Genomic DNA, 22,243 nt, shown 5'->3' with positions numbered 1-22,243 from the left:
CGATCACAAAAAATCACGAATTATAATATATCATTTAGTGGCCGTGATGATCTGCGAGTGACTAAGACTATCCATATCGTTATGTTTCTGATGATAAGTTGATCACATAAGTATTTTGTACGATTATTTAAGCAGGTATAATAGATTAATATATATTAATGTACTACGAATAAATTAGTAAAATGATAAATGGCGGTATATAGATATACTATATTTACAGGAGACGATATTAGTAATCAGTGCAGATATCACACGATTTGTAACACGAAATTCTGTTAATTACAAATAAATATTCTTCAAGTTTATAGTTTTATAGCTCTGCAGCCATTGCATATATTGATGTGCAACACATTATATCTGGATTATTCAAATAATATTTAGTTTTCAGCTATATCACTGTCTTGTAACAAGCTTATTGTCTATATAGATTTTAGATACGCTGTGGCATATAACATTCATTCATTCATTAAAAATAAGTGTCGATTAAAATTAAACATACTAGTATATAACATTAATTAAAATTTTATTATATAAAGTAATTTGAGTAACTATATTTTATCAAACAGTGTTATCTATATTTTATTATTTATTAGAATAAATTCAATAAAATAGCTTTTAAAAAAATAAGTGCTATTGACATGGTCATAATTTATAAGTATGTGTTTATTAGAGTATAAAATCATAATCATTTGATAGAAATTAGTGTTATTTGTCAGTGGTTTTTGCGACAGTCACATCCATTAATCGTTGATTATAATATTTATAATTTATATTATATTAAGTTATTTTGGAAAAAGTTTGGCAGAAATGTTCATGTTTTTAAATTTTATTTTTCTCAACATTTTGTTGATTGTTTTAGTTTATGCTAACGATATTTTATTGGAAAGCGGTAAGTTTTTATTATTAGTTTTTATAGCACACGTTAAAGTATAAATTAGAAAAAGTATTAATTAAATCTGTATCGATTATATTATTTTATTACTTTTGATATTTTACTTCATAATATTGTCGCTTGTTATGACGACGTTTTAATAATTATGATAGATGTGTTACAAGTGCCTATAATAAAATCGTGAATTATCTAGTGGCTCGGAGACCATAATAATTTACGGGGGCAATCGTTTTTATCCGATATCCAATTTAACAATAAAAAACAATAACCTTGAATGTTTGCTTAAAAAACAATGCCATGAAAATAATATGATTTCGTTTAGGTACAACAGGTGCGAGTACAACAAACCACATTATTAAGTACTAACGCCCGCACTGAGTACAAACATATAATGCAATACGTAACATCCTGTTTGTATGATGCGTAATTTGTTTGTATGTATGTTTGATTATAGAAATTTCACCTTTATTCATAGCCTGATTTACACATTTTGGGGCCAGCGACTTAAATAAAAGACACCACGTATAAAGTTATTAATTATATTATTCAAAAATGTATATTTTATTTTATATATGTTTAAATCACATGTTACATTTAATTACATTAATTTGTTTAATACGGTCTCTCGAAAACTCATCATATGATAATTTTTTTGTAATTTTGTTTTCTACTGTGAGCTTATCAAGCCTATCTTGAGATAAACATGATCTCAATCGAGGTTTTACACGTTTTAATGCTGAGAAAGATAGTTCGCTGCTACAATCTGTACAAGGCATGGTCAAATAGATTTGTAACACAGTTTCAATATTGGGAAACGTATGCTTTATGTTCATCGATTTTAGCCTTAAGGTATTTAAGTTGGTATTGAGGATCGTCTATAGTCTTATCTTCGCTAAAACAATGGCATTTTTGACTCTTAGAATTGTAGTACTTCATCAACAAAGATTGCTTTATCTAAGTCATCAGGAAAGAGGTTCAATACATTTGATATATTCTTGATAATATTTGATTTTTTATATTGCTATTGAATAAAAACTAAACTTTTTTCTACTTCTAAGTAAGCACTATTTTTTTTTTAAATTCAAAAATTAATTTATTACATATAAGATAATATGTATTAAAAATAACATCTTTTTTAGACGTTAAGTCGATATATTGACTATTTGTATCATCTAAATAATTACTTTTAGGTACTTCCATTTTTATTTTTAGTGAATAGTCTGAAGTTATGTCTAAAGTGTGAGTTTAATGCATCTTTTTTATATATTGCAAAATCTTCCCGGACACCACGAATAAAATCAATTAATGAAGTATAAAGAGGAACTATAATGAGACATTAAGGATACATTAATTTTAGATTTTTTTAAGTCCTTGTTAACGCTATTAATTCTTTATAAAATTGAGTTTCATACTACGATCGAAACAGCAGTTTTTTTTTAAGCTCCGAATGAAGTTGTCTGGCTTTATTTTGAATTATTGGATTTTGATTTAGATCTTGACTGATATTTTCCGAACTGCCAATACTTAATTATATCCAAGCCTTAATTATTTTACTTAATTAATAATTATTATTGGTGAAAACCACAGATTTAATATTTATAGTTTATATATAGATTATATATACATAATTAAGCGTTAATAATTTATAAGTCGATATCATAGATAATATTTAATGTTATATAATATTATGACAATTTGTATCATTCTTTTTTTAAATATTAAGATTCTATAAAAAATTATTTAATGTTGCATTGAATAATTACAAAATTTTGATATTAGAAAAAATTATCAACTAGCAAAAAAATATGAGGTCTGCTTCAAATTGGGGCCGAGTGTCTAGTCACCCAGGTGGAGTAATACCTAAGTATATAAGTAAATCCTAAATCAGGCACTGTGGTTCTATTATTACTATTGCCTATTTTCCAAACATTTTTAAGGGAAAAATGATAAAACTAGAAGAGATTTTAGTTCATCTTAATTTTAATACATTGTTGGTTGCTCAATTAAAAATGAGCTTGGGTATGATTTTTTTATTAGTGCAGTACGTTTCCGCAACGTAATCATACATTTTAAGTTAATCAAATAAATACATTAAGAATTAAAATATTTAAAAAATTGTTATGGAATAAATATTAATCTTGAATTTTTTTTTAGACACAATCGCCGTTTCTAATGGATTTGATGATAGTCAAAAATACAAGAATGATATCGGCTTTCACGATGACAATTATAGAATTTACCATACATCAAAACACGTATTTTACTGGCTTTATACGAGGTTGAGTTGAAAACAACAACATAAAAACCTAATAATTAACGAATCATTTCAATTATTAATTAGAATTTACTAAGATTGTTTTTGCTTTATATTTTAGAGATAATCCCGACGGTCAACGTTTAAACAGAAGTGAACCACATTTGATCGAAAATACAACGTACAATGCAGAAAATCCAATTAAAGTAATTGTGCACGGTTGGCTTGGTGATACTCAAGAAAAAGAAAGTCTTTGTATGTACAACGTTAAGGGTAAGTCGGTAATTTTTCTTAATTATTTAATATTGCTGGTAAGAAGAGTATACCTTTTTGATTATATAAAATGTATGAGTTATAAATAAAATCGATACTACTATCGATGATTTGAAAAACAATAGATTAAATGCCATTATAATTATTAATACATAATTATTACATTGGTTCAATTCAGTCTATATTCAAATGATTATTACAAGAAAGTAAAAAAAAAAATTAGATAATGATATTCATTAATAGTTTTATATTATAAAATGATAACAATGATGACACTCGTTAAAAAATATATTTTGTTTACTAGTTTTGAATAGGTATATTTTATCAAAATTTTTTTTAGTCTCTATTTCGCTTTTATTCATCTAACAAATCTTTTATACATAGTCACGCCCAATAAGTATTGATTTCGTTTTTTAAAAATATATTAATTCATAAAATATTTTACAGCGTATTTAAAGGTGGGTGAATATAATGTGATTTGTGTGGATTGGAAACAGTATTCGACTGATCTATCATACTCAGTCGCAAGAGCACGAGCCAAACACATCGCTCACGATATAGCTAAAGTTTTGACTAGGGTAACGAATAACTTGACGGAAGGAGTTGAGAATATGCATTTGATCGGGCACAGTATGGGAGCCCACATTGTTGGATTCGTGGGAAAAAATTTGGTCGATACGATTCCTAGAATTACAGGTATTTGTTGTAAACGTTTCTAGCAATGTTTTTTTTTTTAAATAATCACAATACATACTAATTTAATATATATAAACGTTTGCATTTTTATTTAATGTATTTCAGGATTAGATCCTGCAAAACCAATGTATGAAAACAAACCCCCAGAAGATAGGCTCTATATTACTGATGCCCATTTTGTAGATGTTATGCATACCAATAGTGCCAATAACGGGTTTAAAAAATCAATCGGTCATATCGATTTCTTCCCAAACGGAGGAAAGTCACAACCCGACTGCGGATTTTCAGATAAATGTAATGTATTCGAAATTAGGAGTTAATAACGCAAAAATATTTGTCCTATTATATCTAATATATTTATGATTTAGGTATTAACTATAAACAATAGATTATGTAGTGCTATTCAAAAATAATATGCGTTTAAACTTATTCAATGTTTAACATTTATCATAAATTCATAACCTTAAAAAATTTAACCTGTTGATAAAATCATAGGTTTTTATTATTCGATCACTTTTTTTAAATGTTTAAAATTTAAATGCGATTTTGATTTTTTATATAAAATAAAATCTATGAAACCTGGAAAGTTATTCTACTGTTTAGTATGTGTCGATAGTACCTCGTTATTGAATGGGTCACTATTATTAATCTAAATATATTAAAAATGCAATTGTGTGTGTGAATAGTAAATAATAATGAAAACATACTTAATATAGTCGATATTTGAACTTGAAATAATCATAAAAAAATGTGCAAATGTAATTTTTTTTAGATTTTTGGTTTCTGTAAATACAGAAAAATCTTGTAATAAAATGTCAAATTTTTTTATTCAATTGAAAATATCAAATGACAATAAATAATACTAAAAAAAGCCAAACAATTTTGTTAATACTATATATATCCAATCTAGAAAATGCTTATACAAATATGTATAAATATTTGGTGTACAATTCAAGCCTTTCTACAACTGTAGAATAACCATTCATGTTTAAGTTATAAAAAAAAGTAATTTTGTTGAAAACAACTGTTTTCGTGTACCTATTCAAATTTTTCCTATTTTTTTTTTTGTTTTGTTGTTTTTTCGATTATTTTAAAAGTACTAGGAAATCTTTTCATATGTATCAACTAGATTCAATTTTGTAACACGAATCACCCTAAAAATTGAATACCAGAGCATTTTTATTGCTTCGGAAGACGATGACAGACTAAAAAAAAAGTAACTACATATACCTAACCATTATATTCATCTTCATCAGCTAAGATCTAAAATGTAATCGAGAAAACAATAATTTCTAAACTAAAATAATGTTTCGACTATGTACGATAATTTACATTGATATTAATTAAAAATAAAATAAATACAACATTGAATAATTTTAGTTATTGCTTCATAAAACACGTCGGTCGTATAATATTGTATAACAATTCCTACCAATCAACTATTTTAGGCGGCAGTGATTTAAAATTTTCAAAGCATATGAGAACAGTAATAATATAATCTTGCCATTTCATTCGATTTTAGCTACGGGTTCGTGCAGTCATATCAAAGCCTATCATTATTTCGCACACTCCATATGGGCCAAGGAGGATTATGTAGCGCGCAAATGTTCTAGTTGGGATGACTATAAAGCGCACGAGTGTGACGACAATGAAAGTACTTTCATGGGTGAACACGTGGACATTAAGTTCGTATAGTTTGTTTGAACGTATTCATTTGATTTGCATAGTGAAATTAAAATTTAATTTATTGATTTTTTTAGCCAAACCGAAGATTATTTTTTGGAAACGAACGTAGACGATCCATAGACCTGCTCTTGGCTACGAATAACAGAAGAATAAATTAAGATATATTTGACTTGTTGAAAATTACAAATCGTGGTTTTATTGAGAGTTGTAGATTCTATGAATAGTTGATCTATATAGTTAATTTTTAAATACAGTGCACTTGTGGGGATTACTTTTTAAGTCTATAAGGGTTAATATAATATAATATTACTTGAATTAACTTTTTTTTCTTTCATTAACAGCCGGACTTAAATTTATATTATTATATATTCAACGGTGGTTTAAACAAAATTTTTTGTTGCGAGAAAAAATGGAATTAGATTCGTAAACGGTTGTTATTAGCTTTTTGTGCACACAATTGAGTATTCATCTTTAAATTATTAAAATTTTGTTTAAAAAATTATTTTCTAAAATTGTTAGTTGCTATATGATAATTTTTGTCAAGACATTAACTTAAAAATACATTATTTAATGACTAATAAAATATGTTTACATAATTATATGTATATATTGGCTTACTGTAATATTGATTAAAAGAAGCTAAAGTTTCAGTTGCGGAAGAATCATATAAATAACTATAGTTATGTTACGTTCAATTATGTCTACGTTTTTTTTTCAACTATGTACATTATACAATTATCTAAAGACTGATATAAATCCACTCACACAAGTCACAACTTGTATTTGAATTTCCTCAACGAGCTGTATTATATTTTATAAAAATATCATAAAAGACTTAATTTGAAATATGTGTTATGACGTTAGCATAATATTATAAAAACATAAGACCTGAGTCGATAAAGTTCACCACGAAACTAAGAATACGTTACTAACCAGGAAATTATATAATTGTTCACTAATCACACTAAAAGATACCACACAATAAATAAGTATTTTTTTTTTATCTGGATTTTTTTATTTAATCATTATATAGTCATTAGGTACTCATTTTTCACAGTGCACCACATAATACAACGAGTCATCATGAAAAAGTGTATATAATTGGTGATATAATTGTGTTTATATAACCATTAACTAATGATGATATACTGACAATATGTATAATATATGCCATAATTTATTGATGAAGAATGTCACATAGGTAGGTTCATAATTCATATAATAGAAATAGCCAATAGGCGATAGTTGTTTCTGAGAGATTTGGTATTTCGGGGTCGACAGCCAAAAATCGATAAAATTACATCGCTCGAATCTCGTCTGAAGTAAATAAAACGTTTGTTTTTACATTTAGACACACGCGTACACGCATACACAGCACGCACACACATAATTATATCAAGTGTTTTTGAGATATGATTCTTCATCATAATAAGTGCATGAGTCGGTCGCGCGCGCTGCCTCATTCAGTATATTATTATGACACTATTTGACAACTGTCTAGATAATTCTATAATATTTTACGAGTATTTTCCCTTTATTCGTACGTTCAAGCAGTGGTGAAATTCAATTCAATCAAACTATTAAACGCCACACAAATATCTCGTATGTTCGAAATATTATTGTGTAAAAATGATAACTACATCAAAGTATTTCACGAGCTGTAGCAACGTTACGCTGTTAGTTATTTTGCAATTTGGCATCGTGTTACTAAGCGGTGAGTACTTTTCATTTGTGTCAAGTCGGCATTTACTACACGTTTTGTTTGGCAACGCAACATCGTTTTCATCGAAAAATCTCGAACTCAAAACATTGTACAGTCGAGTATAATACGGTCTTACTGCGGGTTTTCATCGTTTTATCAAAAACAGTTAAGAAAGTTTTTGTACCGATTCCGGACGAATGATGATTATTGACCGTTAGATAACTTCTGTATCTCATTACGAATGATTTGTCCAATGCTTAATACATGAATATTTTTTTATGGACTAAAAAATATAACTGTAGGTATTTAGAGGTAACTTTTAACTCTCTTTCAATAATATTATTATGTGCAAATGGCGAATGGTTGGCAGTGTTGGCACGCTATTCTTAATCATTTTATTTTCATGTAAGTCCTAAAGGATTTATGATTTATGCAAGAAAACATTTCATACTTGCTTGCCTTACCTTAGTTATATACTAAAGCTCGATAATATAATATGTTCTAAAGCAGAGCTCGTGAACTGGAAAAATTATAACCGCAGATAGGTCGACTATTAATTGCGGTTTACTTACAAAAAAATCAATAGCCCATCACTTTTTCTGGCGTTAATTACACAATATGATGACAAAATAGAATGTAAATAATATAAATTAGTACTCGAAATAAATTGAATACTTAAATTTAATAGTAGTGAATGAATTAAATTTTAATTTTCAAAAACAAACGGATTGAGCAAACACATCGGAATTATTTGTCTCTGCGTAAGAAAATGTTATAAAATGATGCGTGATGTATACATCAATATTAATAACTTAATCAAAACACTAAAATATTATACAACAGAAAATTACCCGATATTATAATTATGTTAATTGAATGAAGCTGTTACTATTGAGGCTAATATACGCTTATCACAGTTAGGATAATTAATGAAACCTACTTTATTCGTTTTATTATCTGCAGTCAGTGTACATTATAATATTTATTTATATGTATAATGTATGTATTATACAGAGTGTATTTTATGTACTTGTATTTTTTTTTTTTTGTTAATGACAATTTAAAAGTTTGTAGTTTGTCTCGATTGTGTTTTTCCGTCTTACAAATAGACAATATAGCAAATTAGTGTTAAGTAGTTTAAAGTTGTTAGCTTTAAAATTAAAGTATATTGACCTATAATAATTCGATCAAAAAGTATCAATTTTATTTTATTCTCTTGTTGGTTTTTTTTTTATAATATTTTAATTTTTAAGCTAGTTTATAAGTTATAACCATTTTTAAATATCTGCAATATTTTACATACCTACTCTAAACTCGCTTAAAAATTTAAACAAACTAACGAGAGAACATAAATAATATTCTTACCTTTTAGTTTGATAATTAGGTCAATTCATTTTATTATTTTAATTAAAGACGTAACATTGGAACTACTGAAAGTATAAATGTTCAATATTGGTATATGCAGCGTTAGTTAAGCAGAGGGACCACATGTTTGTGAACATATATTTTGTACATAATGTTTTCATGCATAAGTTAATATAGTAGTCAAACAAAGTTGGTCGATTTAATTATCAAATATTTGAAAAATAAGTAATTCATTCTAGAATCACCAAAAATATAACGTGTATAACGGTATAAAATATACTCTGTATATATATATAGTGCATTATGATCATATAATGAAAATTTAATCTTAGTACGTAATTATTTATTTAATGAGTACCTCGCAGGATAGGCGTAAATTCTTTAAATTTTAATTGCAACAAAATTAAAAATCGTTAGTTTACTTAGTTTAACCCACAGAAAGTATATCTATTTAACAAAACCAATTGCTATACTCATACTAGGCTACAGTTATTACTCATTATTAGTTTTATATAATTTTTTTTTCATTTATTTGACATACTTTATTGTGAGTCGAGTATAAGCTAATTCTATATAATTGGTCTACTTAAAATTTAATACACTCAACTCGATTATCTTACAAGTTTTGTAAACATTGATTAGATATATATAGTAAAACAAATGTATTTACCTGGAAATATATTATTTCATAGTTTACTAATTTTTAGAGGGGATGGAGGGGTAGATGATCTTAGTCAATATCATCTTTGACCCTCTTAGCCACTTCTAGTTGCACTACTGTAGCAGGGCGATAAATAATAATAAATTATTATTATTAATAATGTATGGTGTTTAATATTCCAAAGTCATCATAGTCGAAGTCCCATTTAGATTAATTAAAATTTGTAAGGCTATTGAACATAAAAGATTTACTGCCCCTTTGTTTTATTCAAGATAAATAGCAATAAGGTTCTCAGTTCAACAGTACCCCATCGCAAGTCGATCACACGGTTTACTTGTTACACTATTACAATCATTAATTGTAATTTATTAGTATCTATTTAAAACTTTATTCTACGAAATATTTATCTTGTAGATGATAATGACGGCTTATGACCACAAAAATACTAATAAATGTTTATGCAGTTTTAAATTTTAATAATATTATATTTTAATCATAATAATTAAAAATAGTTTTAAAATAATTGTATGTAATAGCATTTAAATGTATATAAATAACTGTTTAGGATCGGTCAATGCTGTTGATCAGTTGATCGAAAACCAAGATCTAACGTTAAAGGAAATGCATTTTTCTTACGACAAATTGAAGATTCACAACATATCAAATCACGTGTTTTATTGGCTCTATACCAGGTAAAGTTTCATATGAGTCAAATAACGTATTATTGCTTGATAGTTTTTATAACGTGCTAATCAAATATTCATGTCCATTAAATACGTTTGACACGTTTAATAACTTTCAGAGAACAGCCCAACGGTCAGCTTATAAACAAGAGCGATCCATCCATGATAAAATCGACAAACTTTAATGTCAAAAATCCAATAAAAATTCTCGTACATGGTTGGCTTGGTAGTTTCTATGAAAAAGAATGTTTTTGCGCTCACATAGTGAAAGGTATGGAATTACTTATTTTGTACTACAGTGAACTATTTTTAAAATTTAATTTATTGGGTTAGGTTAAATATATAACGTTACATAAACACACATAATTTACTATTGTACGGTGAAATCCATTTTATACTATAAGCGACTAATTTCGAACTTTTTGCCATTCTATACATGTTGTTTACTATATATACATTGTTTGTTCGCAGCTTATTTACAAGCGGAATCGTACAACGTGATTTGCGTGGATTGGATGCAGTTATCTTTTTATTTAAAATATGCATCGGCAAAAATCGATGTCAAATATATCGGTTACGATATAGCTAAAGTTTTGAAAATTTTAACAAATAACATGAAAGTAGGGTCTGAAAATATCCACTTGATAGGTCACGGTTTGGGAGCCCATATCGTCGGATACACTGGGAAAAAGTTAAACGGTCAAATTCCTCGGATAACTGGTACTTATAAGCCGTGTTTTTTTTTTTTTTTTAAGAAATGTAACAGTTAAATCGTCTAGTTTATTGGAGAATAAAAGTAATTTTTTTAAATACATCCGATGTGATATAATTTTGTAACGTTGCTTGCCGTTGTATTGTAATGTTAATCGCCGTATTTTCGTTATTAAACTAATACAGAAGATGTTTCTGTTTTGTATGTTTAAGGATTAGATCCTGCGATGCCACTATATAAAAATACTGATCCGAAGTACAGGATCAATAAAAACGATGCGGCCTTTGTAGACATCATACATACAAACGGAAACAGTTTCGGATTGTTTAAGTTACTAGGTCATATCGATTTTTACCCAAACGGAGGAAAAGTACAATGGAACTGCACAATATTAGATAGAAGTATGTTATTACTAATAACAAAAGTAAAAAAATAATATCCACCAAGATTATGTAAATAATAAATTAGGCAAAACATAATACTAAATTTTGTCGTAGGTAGTAGCGAAATTATTATTTTTTAAATTTTTAATGTTCTATAATTATAATTCATTTATATACTCTGCTACTAATTTAGAATTTAGGTTATTCGTCTGTAAAAAAAAAAAATATACTACAAATGATTATGTTAAATAGATAACATTAACGGTTAAGATAATAGAGAAGAGATCAGTTATTTAGATATTTGCTTAAATTTTGTTATCTTAATTTTAGTATAGTCGATTAAAGACTGAGCGAGAGGAGATTTTGGTATTTTCAGTTCTAAAATATCGTTTTCATTCATGTATTATCGTCAAAAACAACACGTATACTATTGGAAATACATTCCTAGAATTGTACAATAGTCGTTGATAACATATTTTAAAACGATGTCAAACCATAACACTATATTAAAGAGGAATGGTATGTGCATATAGCGCTGGCTTTGATCAAAATCTCGGCAATTATCGTTTAAGTGATTGGCAAATTTTAATCGCAAACAGGTTTTCATACAGTAATGCTGTAGTAAAATCACTGATCATATAGATATTAGTATTCATAGTCAATGGACAGTGTTATGTAATAATAGTATAATACAGTATAGAACATTTTATAATATTAATAATAGATATTATGGTATAATAATTGATTTGTCGACATCGTTTGTATATATAGTTACCGGTGGCGCGTGCAGTCACGCCAAAGCTTTCGATTATTTTGCCCACTCGATATCAAATAGAGAAGAATACGAGGCGTTCCGATGTACCAGTTGGAACGCGTACAAAGCGGGCGACTGTGGCGAATTCGTCAACAGTACATACATGGGCGAACATGTGGACAAAAAGTACGTAATTTTTTTGTTCGATTATAGCTATTAGCTAAGGACAGCGGTGCCAGTGGTTTTCAACAAGTGGTTCGTGAAGCGCGTACCCTACCTATATAAACGTTGAATAATTAAAATAAATTTATAATATCATCTTAAAATCATCACACGATAGTTTTCAGCAGAAAAATAACAATAACAAAACTTCATATCTCATACGATGGATGTATTAATAATCAGAAATGTTCTTTTATTTCTACATAAATATTGTCGAGTCCGCCGTGGACTTCGATAAAAAAAATATCTTCTACAAAAACCGGTCGAAATGTGTCGGATACCACTGGATTATACCGCGTAATTTATACTTAAAATAATGCCTCATACTTTATCAGTTTTAATATCTTTTTTTTAGACAAACCGGAAGCTATTATTTATGAATCTGAATCTCAACGGCGTACCGCATCATAACAATAATTATAGGTCGTCGCAAACGTCTCGGATATGTTTAAAGATTGGCCCGAGTACTGAAAATGTAATAACGCGATCATCGTCACAACAATACGCAGCACGTGAATAAACGTATATATATATTCGTCATATAGCTGGAGCTCATCATTTGCGAAGTGTAGTATACGTCATGTTATTGTTACTTTTACCTGTTCAAAGTGAATAATAAATATCAAATGTAAGTTGAAGTCGAGTTTGTACGCATATTTTGTGGATCTACCCGACTTTATGGTTTCAACTGAAGCAGTGAAGCTTACGACTATATTATATCAATACCAGTAGTAATCACCATCATTCTCACGTGAATTTAAAATTATCTTGTTTGTAATCCGATAGTTTATTTCTTAGAAAACAAAATATAGAGTATAATATATTGCATACAATAGAATAATTTTTAAAATGATTTTTTTTTGGATATGAAATATTTTAAATTTGATGCATTTAAAGATCAAAATAAAAATGGTTTTTTTTATAAGAGTTTAACACATACAATTTCAGAGATATAGTTTTTTTTTAAAAATACTGTTTAAATAGTTATTTAGTCTATTTTTTAAATAGCATTGTATGACATTATTAAATTAAAATTTTTAACTTTGATAACTGAAAACTACTATTCGATGTTAATTTTATTAATAAATTAAATCTCTGGTTTATTATGATTCTATTGCAACTAATATCTATTGCGAGCACATCACTGATCAAAATTGTATCTACATATAATTAACCATGAAGGTAAATAAACACGTGTGTCGTGTATCTTTCTAAACTCTGTAGAGTTGTATAGATTATAAAAATTATAAATTTATAATATTCACTTTTTTGTGGTATAAGACAATTAACAATTTCGTATGTAAAACTGTATTGTATATTAGTTATATTTGATATTTATATAAAATAACACATTTTAAATCAACGAACAAATACAATTTTCATAGTAATATATTATATATTATAGGTATAATCAATATCAAATATATTATGTATATAATGCTAAAATCAAAAATAAAACATATAATAATTTTAAAATTAACCACAAGTTAAAATACTTTATATTTTTAATATTTTTATAAGTAACAATAATATGAGAGTTAGTAGTGTTAATATTAAGCACGAAACTTAAGTCGATATAGTACTAGATAATAGGTTTAAATGTTTTAGTTAACCTTAACAACGACAACGCTTTAATCATTTGTAACAAAACGAATTATTAATGATTTTTTTTTCTTATGGACGCAATACGTTTCAATATAAATATATTTATTATTTTATAAAGATAAATTATCATTAATAAATTGACAGTAATTTTAAAACGTTCAAATCACACGTGTTCACAATAAATTTGTATTTATATTTTTTCAACAATGAACACAGACAGTATAATAATAATATACATGGTTTTTATTATATTTTATTAATTATTAATGACTATTTTTTTTTTGTACCCTGCACTTTGACAGTCTCGTATTTTTATAACATCAAATTAGTTTAAATTTTGATTTAACGTCGTATATCATGATGATTAGAGTGAAATTCTAACAATTAAATTACTGTCAATTACTATAAAATAGACGAACGCGTCACACTAAATTACCAATAACAAAACCAAAAATCGGTGACGGTGGCAGGTGGGTACGCTGCATAAAGTACTCGAAGCACTTCATCGATGGACGAACTTGGAAAATGTTTAAAGCGTTTGTTTTACATGACAATATATCTCGTTTGTTTAAAATACATTTCGAAACGGACATATAATATTCTAATGGCATAGGTTTTGGTTAATCACTGTCATCGCTATTCGTTCATCGAGACAACGGCGGTACGAGGTACATACCCCAAACAATGTTACAAACGACGAACACAATAATATAATAATATTATCATAAACGATTTAAACTCGGGTAGTGTGTATGTGTGTGTTTAGAAATAATAGTAATTACAACAACAACAATAATAATAATAATAGTAAAAATAAGGATAAAAATAATAAAAAAATAATGACAATAATGATCCTAATATTGATCGATGTGGGTGATTGTGGTGGTGGGGGGGGGGGGTGGTAAGGAACACGTATGATCGTGTGGTCCGTTGGTGGCGGGGTGGTCATCGTGGTCGCTCTATACGGGTGGCGGTCCACCGGGGTAGCGGAGCAACGGGTAAAGGCTCCAGGCGATGTTGTTGGACTCCATGCAGCTGAATTCCTCGTCGACGATCGGAACCAGAGAGGCGGCGCCCAGGACCAGCAGCATCAGCACCTGGAACGGCAGGGACGCTCGCATCACCCGTCCGAAGAATCTGTAGCCGCGTCTCAGCACCGTTTCATCTCCGCCAACACTGTTGAAAAACCGCGTGTCGCGTGACGTTTAATAATAAGTTATTCGTATATTTACATAATAATATAGTACCACTATAACAAGTTTTTGAGCGACTGTTGTTTATCAAGTAAAATACCAACCGCCGAGTCGCAAACAGGTTATTTAGGACTAATGTATAATCGACTCAGTGCCGGATTTATGGTTTATACATGACGGGAGGCGGGAGATACTTTCGCCGAAGAGTTCACAATTTACGAAATAGGAATGTCAATGATAAATAGTAAATACCTACTATGATTATACATATTGTTTATTAAAAAAGAAAATGCTATCAAATATAATTAAAATGCCTCTGCAGCAAGTTCTTATCAATCGAAATGAATCAAGTCTTTACTATAATGATCGTCGATAATTCAAAATACACTAGAAAATTTGCAGTTAATTATTATGATAGATAATAAAATTGTCAAAAGTTTAGAATATAAAAATATACTAAACGATTTTACTAAATAAAATTTATAAAAATAAACTTCTAAAAAAAAAAAATAAACACCAGATCGTTGAAGCTTTATGACTAAAAATTAAAATGTATGGTTATTAATATCATATCGACAAATTATAATTTATATTATAGTTAAATTTAACTAAATATTTTTTCGTCAAAGTGTATAATACGCATAGATTAGTTTCATTTCATATTGTGTCTATAAACACAAATAAAGTATTTAGTCATTTACTAAATATCATAATATAAATATAAATCAATGATAATATGCATTTTATCTTTATGCATATTTGGCTTACACTTTTTAGGATGGGAAGGGATAAAAAGTCATAATTTTACTTTTTGCATTGAGTAAAATGTCTAGATCCGGCACTTCTGCACTAGATATTATTTGTTTATCTAATACCTACGTTATTTTACACTATTTTATGAAACTATATAATGTATAAAATAAATACATAATAATATATTGTTATCCATTTGTATGTTTATTTTAGGAAACAGTTTAAATTGTAGGCTTTTACTTTATTTATAAGCGCCGATGACTTGAGTTAATGTAAATTGGAACGGGACACTATTTTAATTTTAATCGTTATTGGATTAAGATTTTTAAAATGTGTGTTTTAAATGTACTTATCTAATAAAAACACAGTTTTCAAACTGTTATTTTCAACACACCAACTCTGGCTCGGACCACGGTGTTGAGTCAATCGCATAATTTAAATACTATACAAGTTAAAGTTAACAATAAATAGACACCGACCTGTGTACGTATGATGATTGACATTAGTATATTTTTTTTTCTAGATTTTATTATCAAGCACAAATATACATTAACTACGAGTTCCTATTAGTTAAAAAAAGTATTACCATCACATGCGCAACTAAATCTGTGTGTTTTTAAAATAATATTTTTTGGTTATTAATTATTTTTTATTTGATATTTATTTATACTGTTAATATAACTTAACCTAACCTTGATAGATCTAGGGTACTCTCAATTATCCGCAACGTAAGTGCTATGTTTGTAAGAAATCACAGGCTTAACTATGAGACTGATCTACAATGATACTAACACGGAAATAGTTGAAATTCAGTAAATTGGATTGCATCCAAATTCTAAATTCAGAACGTTTTCATCCCCACAGAAATAATATGTCTAAAAATATATATAGACATATACGTGTACATAAACATCACAGATGTATGTAAGTGCCTATATTGTCTTTGGAGTTAACACGTGTGAAAAACGTAAACGAAAAGTTGATAAATATTTTAAAATATTCATTGCTCAATGATTACACAACGCCTAAACGAAACTTGTATATATGAATAAAATATAAATTATTAAATTCAATCTATATAAGGACTCAAATATGATTAACCGTTAAAACAATATATTTCTGAAATGGTTAAGAGAAGAGATATATCTCAAAAGTGTAATACGACCAGAATATAAAAAATTCAATTTTATACTTAGACGTATCTATAATTTAACGTTTAACTTTACTTCCCCTCCCTATTATTTTTTACTTATTTATAGACATTAACTGCAATGGTTATTGGCGTTTCTGATAAATATATTACATTGATATTATATAAAAATTAAATTCAAATGTTAGGTTAGGTACCTAACCCATTTATTTGCATCCATTTATATAGTAAATATATAGGTATATCTAAGAATACCTATTTGAATTAGGTTCCGCAATATTTATATAGATTTTATAATTTGTTTAGTTGTATTATACTTAATATTATTATTTTTTCATTAAGAAATGCACTAAATAAGCCAAAAATAATAAAAAGTGTCATTGATAAATAATAAATATGTACTAATAAAAGTGTGCAAAAATATTTACTTTGTGTTCGGTTCTTCTTCGTCGGATCGATTCATAGCAGTGCTGGTATCGTCCACCTTTAAAACGGGAACAACAAATTATACAAAAAAACTGTGCAGACTAATTCAGGACAGTATATGTCGTATGTGAATCAAAAATAAAATATATATATGTATAAAAATACTTAAAAAATAATAGTAAAATAAATGTAAAAAACAACGTTACGGTCTACGCGAAAATACAGTATAATATATAATTTATATATTATATTATATATATACGTACAACAGTTAAATATATAAATAATGTCCTATGAAAATATTAATATATTATAGAATATATATTATATTACAGTCTATTGGTGGTCCAGTATATATATATATATGTAATAAATATAATAAGCAATAATTATAAAATGTTATAATAATATAAGCGAACGTGTGTGAAAACGCGGTCCCGTCGAAATGCGTGTAAATAATTATAGTAAAAATAACGAAACATCTATTTTCAACATAGTCATGTATAATATAATAAATAAATAATGATAATCGAGATCGTAAAACGAATAAAAATATGAAAATGAAACAGGGACAAAAAATAATACGAAAATGACAATAATTCCGGCTGCCATGAAGCGCTGGTCGTGTCGTGCATATGAATACCCCTCAAGAACGAAGAAATAAGATAAATATAGGAACCGTCGTTTTTTAATTGCGTTCGTTCAAAATGAGTGAAGTAATACGATATAATGAAAGAATTATGAAATGGATACAAAAATCTCCATGTGCCCATTTAACACACGTGGTATATTTTATCATAAAAATTCGTTCTTTTCAAATCGTTTTAAATGTTTATATTTTAAATAGCTATGGAGATCACAGGTAATACGAGAAAATGATGTGAAATCGTTTTTAAAAAATTCCCAAAGAAAGAGGCGGATCTATCCGTCCTCACAGCTATTACTCCGACAAAAACGCATTGTTCTGCCTCTATAAGTATAATATGTATTACAATAATTATTATTATATGCGAAAATCATAATATTTGGCTTGGGCCGGATCTCGGTGCATCGTACCTGGTGGAGTCTTATGCAAACGCTGTCCGGCGACATGTCGTAGCCCAAGGTCGTGCCCAGTTTCGTCGCGTAACTAGCCGTCATGTTTATTAATACTGTAAGCCGAGCCCTGAGATGTGACAGTCTTGCGTGAGAGTCGACGATGGTCTGATCGGATGTGGAGGTGGCGACGGAAGTTGAGCGCGTCGTTGCTCCAGTCTTCTCGTTAGCCTGTCGTAGCCAGTCGGCTGCCTCGAGCAGCGACACCACTCGTGGTTCACACCTCTCCAGTTCCGCATGCATGTTCTGATAAGAAAGCAAAGTATAAAAAATAGTCCGGTACAAAATTCCGCTGTTAACTGTTTTTGGGTTATCGTCGTTATCGAACTTTTTAATTTTTCAAACGTGTATTAATTATTAATAATATACCTTAAACTTGTTGAATTTGTCCACTATGATAACCGTGTCTTCGGCCAAGTCTACCGGTTCGGTCGTCTTGATCGCTCGTTCTGTTTCGTCTAGCCAATCGACGAGTTCGTCAATTACGCCGTAAAACTCATCGTTCTGAAATAAACGCGAAGTATGATTTATGGACGATATGTACGTTAAATGCAATAATATTATTTTGACTACGGATATTTTGAGGTTTTACGCTACATTAAAGTATTGCTCGTAAATGATAGGTCTATAATGTGTTGGATATTAATTGTATGATATTATTTTCGACGATTCACGTATGGGACAAGATAAAGCACCCATTTGAATATCAAATACGCAAAAGATGTTTTTTAATAACAAAAATAAATTTTTAAGAAAATAAGTATATATTCGTACGGATTTTATGGTTGTGATCGAATAAGTTAATAACTTTGACATGTAATCGGCACACTATATATTATCATAACGCATTACATTTAAATAATTAGTTACGATTGATACCTCCATAAGTGCAGTTTGCAATTTGGTCTGCCATTCGGTGCACGCAAAACAGACACGATCCCATCTGGAATTGGTTGCAGATAAACGGTTTTTGATCTGAGCTGCTCTTTCCTCATCATTGCTATGTTCGGCCAAATGGTGTCCAATTACGTTCAATGACTGCACAATATTGCGGTGACTGTCCAAGTACAAAAGGAGTTCCTGTAAACGAAATAGATAGTGCAAGTGTTAATAATTATGGTTCACGTTACTCCGATTATTTCGTGTACTATGCGTACTGCGTACCCTATGCTCCTGTATGACGTCTTCAAGTTGTTCAATCTTCGATGGCGGTACCATCGGTTGGACACTCAGCTTAGCTTCGGTTGACTGTATCCAGTGTTCCAAGCGCCACATGTCGTTCTCGAATTGTGACCAGTTTTGTTCGGAGCACAGTGGACACATCGCCGAACTGCTAGTTCTAAAAACAAATATGGCGATTATTATTTATTAAGATAATCTCGTACTGCAACTAAATTAGCCGGTTTACTCACTTTGGTTGACCGACTTGCTGCTGTGATCGGAAATTTACAAGAAGCTCTTCGTACTTGGCCAATAATTCTTCTGACCTGATTATGGTTATGTCGGACTCGGATACTCCACATTGTGTTTTTAATATGACGCTGAGATGTTTGATTAGGTCTATGGACATTTGACACGTCGCAATGTTTTTCGACAAGTTTTTGTCAGACTTTTGTATAGCTAATTCCAAGTCGTTTAGGTTGGTAGTAGCGTTCGCTATTGCTGTTTGTAATTCGTATTGGAATGAATCTTTTCTGAGCAATTCAGTAGGAAGAGTGTCGACTTGTATTTGTGAATCTTTGCCAAACTTTAATGTTTCTACTTGAACTTCTTCGTTTACTGATCGCTGTTAGTCAACCAATTTAATCAATGACGTTTATTGAAAAATTATTTTATATGTATACTAAATGCTTACCTTCTTTCTACACGAAGTTTCTTGAACACATGTCACCTTTAATTTTTCAATACGATTATTGATATCTTTCCATAAAAGTTGGTACTCGTCAATCATTTCTTGAATATTTTTTATATCACTAGGAGTACTATTAGTCATTAATTGCAGACCTAATGCATCTGCTTTCTCGAGTAGTCCTCCATATTTTTTCAACTCCATTTCTAATATCTAAATAAAATAAAATAATGTCAATTTTATGAAATCTTATACACCCGATGCAAATAATATGTAATAAAATCGTTTTATTTATTGTTCTATTATATTTATTATTATATAAGTATGTTACCTGTAAATTTCCAAGGTTTTTCTCCATAACACGTGCATTTCCTTCTTCGCCATTGTCAGATTTATCTAATAATTCAAGTTGAATCAGTTTGGTATCGACTTGAGTCAAAGTTACTACAGCCCTTCCATGTGCATTAATGAAGTCTTTCCACAGTGTTAATGATTTTTTAAGAATGATAAGTATCATATCAATTTGTTTCAACAGGGATTCTCGTTTTTCACTAATTATTTCTAATTCTTCGTCAATGAACTTTGCAGTATATGTAGAACGAGATATAGAAACAGCGAGTTCTAACTTAGAAAACTTATCTTTTGCGTTTTTTTGTTCTTGCTAATAAAGTAAATACAATTTTAAAGTATTAGTAATTAAAAAAAAAAAAAAAAAAAAAAAAATACAAAATATTTAGAATAAATTACGTATGGTCTTTTTATTTACTTACTTCGAAATTACTGATTAAACCAGACAAACTTTTATGTTCTACGAATTTCTTTTTTTTATGTTCTTCAACGTCAATATTCAATCGACTTAGCCATTTAGTCTCTACATCGACTAAACCAAGTATGGTTTGTAGTTCCTCCCAAGCACTTAATACGCGAACACGTTTGTCACTAATTTTATTTTCTAGATTCTTCCAGCTGAAAATAAGTATAGCATCAATTAGTTAAGTAATTACGAAATAAAATTATGATCTGTAATTATTGTAATATATACCTGATAGGTAAGGTTTTGGACGGGCACTGCAAATCTTGTGTGGTATCAGAATCATTTGTGTTCTTATCGTTTTCTAGTTGCTCATTACATCTAGCCATTAATTCGTTATATTCACCTTGTTTTTCTTTATATGCATTACTTAATGCCTTAAAAATTACATTTTTTAAATATTAATACATTTATGATTTATTGAATAAGAACTATAGCATATTTGTTTTTTAGAACCATTAAAAATTATCATTAATTTTTTTTGAGTAGACAATCAATTCTATTTGGACTATATATTTGGAGAAATTTCAATCACAAATAAAAATAAATATAAAGTATTACTTACATCTAAACTCTTTAATTCTTCTTTTAAGTTATATTCTGAACGATCGTTAAAAACAATTGCATTGTTTATTTTTGATTCTAAGTCGTTGATCCAAATTTTGAAGGTATTGAGTTTATCGAATAATTTATTTGTATTCTTAAAATAAATATTTCAACAAATTAGATGATAAACAAAAAAAAAATATAAATATAATTTAAACTTACCAAAATTGTTGTAGGTAATTCGACAGTATATTTATACAATGAACCATTTAAATTATTCCAGTTTTCATTGATTTCTTTTAAGTTAGATTCAGTAGTTTTTACTAGTTGAGGATTCAGTTGGGATTCTGCCTTAATTAGTTGATTTCCAGCTCCGTTTAACCAATTAAATTCTTTTTGTTTATAATTAATCTGAGATTCAAATTCAGGTTTCAACACATCAATAGCGAATTGTGGATCTTTTAAAGATTTAGTTAAATTTTTCAACTGAGTTTCGGTATCAATAGTCCAATTTCTAAATCTAGTGTATCTA

The 22,243-nt window shown here is 28.6% G+C and overlaps 3 protein-coding genes across 3 annotated transcripts in view; 2 read left to right on the top strand and 1 right to left on the bottom strand.

The window, feature by feature from the left end:
- The first annotated feature begins 696 nt into the window (after positions 1-696).
- LOC132919543 (lipase member H-A-like) lies at positions 697-6,804 on the top strand. Its single transcript, XM_060981224.1, has 7 exons — positions 697-889; positions 3,047-3,170; positions 3,268-3,419; positions 3,867-4,115; positions 4,221-4,409; positions 5,638-5,800; positions 5,876-6,804. The coding sequence occupies exons 1-7, from the start codon at positions 808-810 to the stop codon at positions 5,919-5,921; spliced, it is 1,005 nt and encodes a 334-aa protein (XP_060837207.1). The 5' UTR covers positions 697-807; the 3' UTR covers positions 5,922-6,804.
- Positions 6,805-7,247: 443 nt separating this feature from the next.
- On the top strand, positions 7,248-12,921 carry LOC132919544 (pancreatic lipase-related protein 2-like). Its single transcript, XM_060981225.1, has 7 exons — positions 7,248-7,515; positions 10,095-10,221; positions 10,332-10,483; positions 10,684-10,932; positions 11,137-11,325; positions 12,079-12,247; positions 12,639-12,921. The coding sequence occupies exons 1-7, from the start codon at positions 7,431-7,433 to the stop codon at positions 12,661-12,663; spliced, it is 996 nt and encodes a 331-aa protein (XP_060837208.1). The 5' UTR covers positions 7,248-7,430; the 3' UTR covers positions 12,664-12,921.
- A 663-nt stretch (positions 12,922-13,584) lies between these two features.
- Positions 13,585-22,243, bottom strand: part of LOC132919542 (muscle-specific protein 300 kDa) — a 135,809-nt gene continuing 127,150 nt past the window's right edge. Inside the window, exons 110-122 of the mRNA XM_060981223.1 lie at positions 21,934-22,240; positions 21,731-21,865; positions 21,397-21,542; positions 21,125-21,320; positions 20,686-21,015; positions 20,361-20,567; positions 19,918-20,291; positions 19,670-19,844; positions 19,385-19,585; positions 18,875-19,009; positions 18,467-18,751; positions 17,413-17,468; positions 13,585-15,064 (exon numbers count right to left, since the gene is read on the bottom strand). Of these exons, the coding sequence (XP_060837206.1) occupies positions 14,848-15,064; positions 17,413-17,468; positions 18,467-18,751; positions 18,875-19,009; positions 19,385-19,585; positions 19,670-19,844; positions 19,918-20,291; positions 20,361-20,567; positions 20,686-21,015; positions 21,125-21,320; positions 21,397-21,542; positions 21,731-21,865; positions 21,934-22,240 (2,764 nt within the window). The 3' untranslated portion in view covers positions 13,585-14,847. The remainder of the gene's footprint in view (positions 15,065-17,412; positions 17,469-18,466; positions 18,752-18,874; positions 19,010-19,384; positions 19,586-19,669; positions 19,845-19,917; positions 20,292-20,360; positions 20,568-20,685; positions 21,016-21,124; positions 21,321-21,396; positions 21,543-21,730; positions 21,866-21,933; positions 22,241-22,243) is intronic.

Source organism: Rhopalosiphum padi, chromosome 2, assembly GCF_020882245.1.
Source record: "Rhopalosiphum padi isolate XX-2018 chromosome 2, ASM2088224v1, whole genome shotgun sequence".
Taxonomy (NCBI): Eukaryota; Metazoa; Arthropoda; class Insecta; order Hemiptera; family Aphididae; genus Rhopalosiphum; species Rhopalosiphum padi.
The sequence above is the reverse complement of the archived record's forward strand: the minus strand, read 5'-3'. Positions and strand labels throughout refer to the sequence as shown.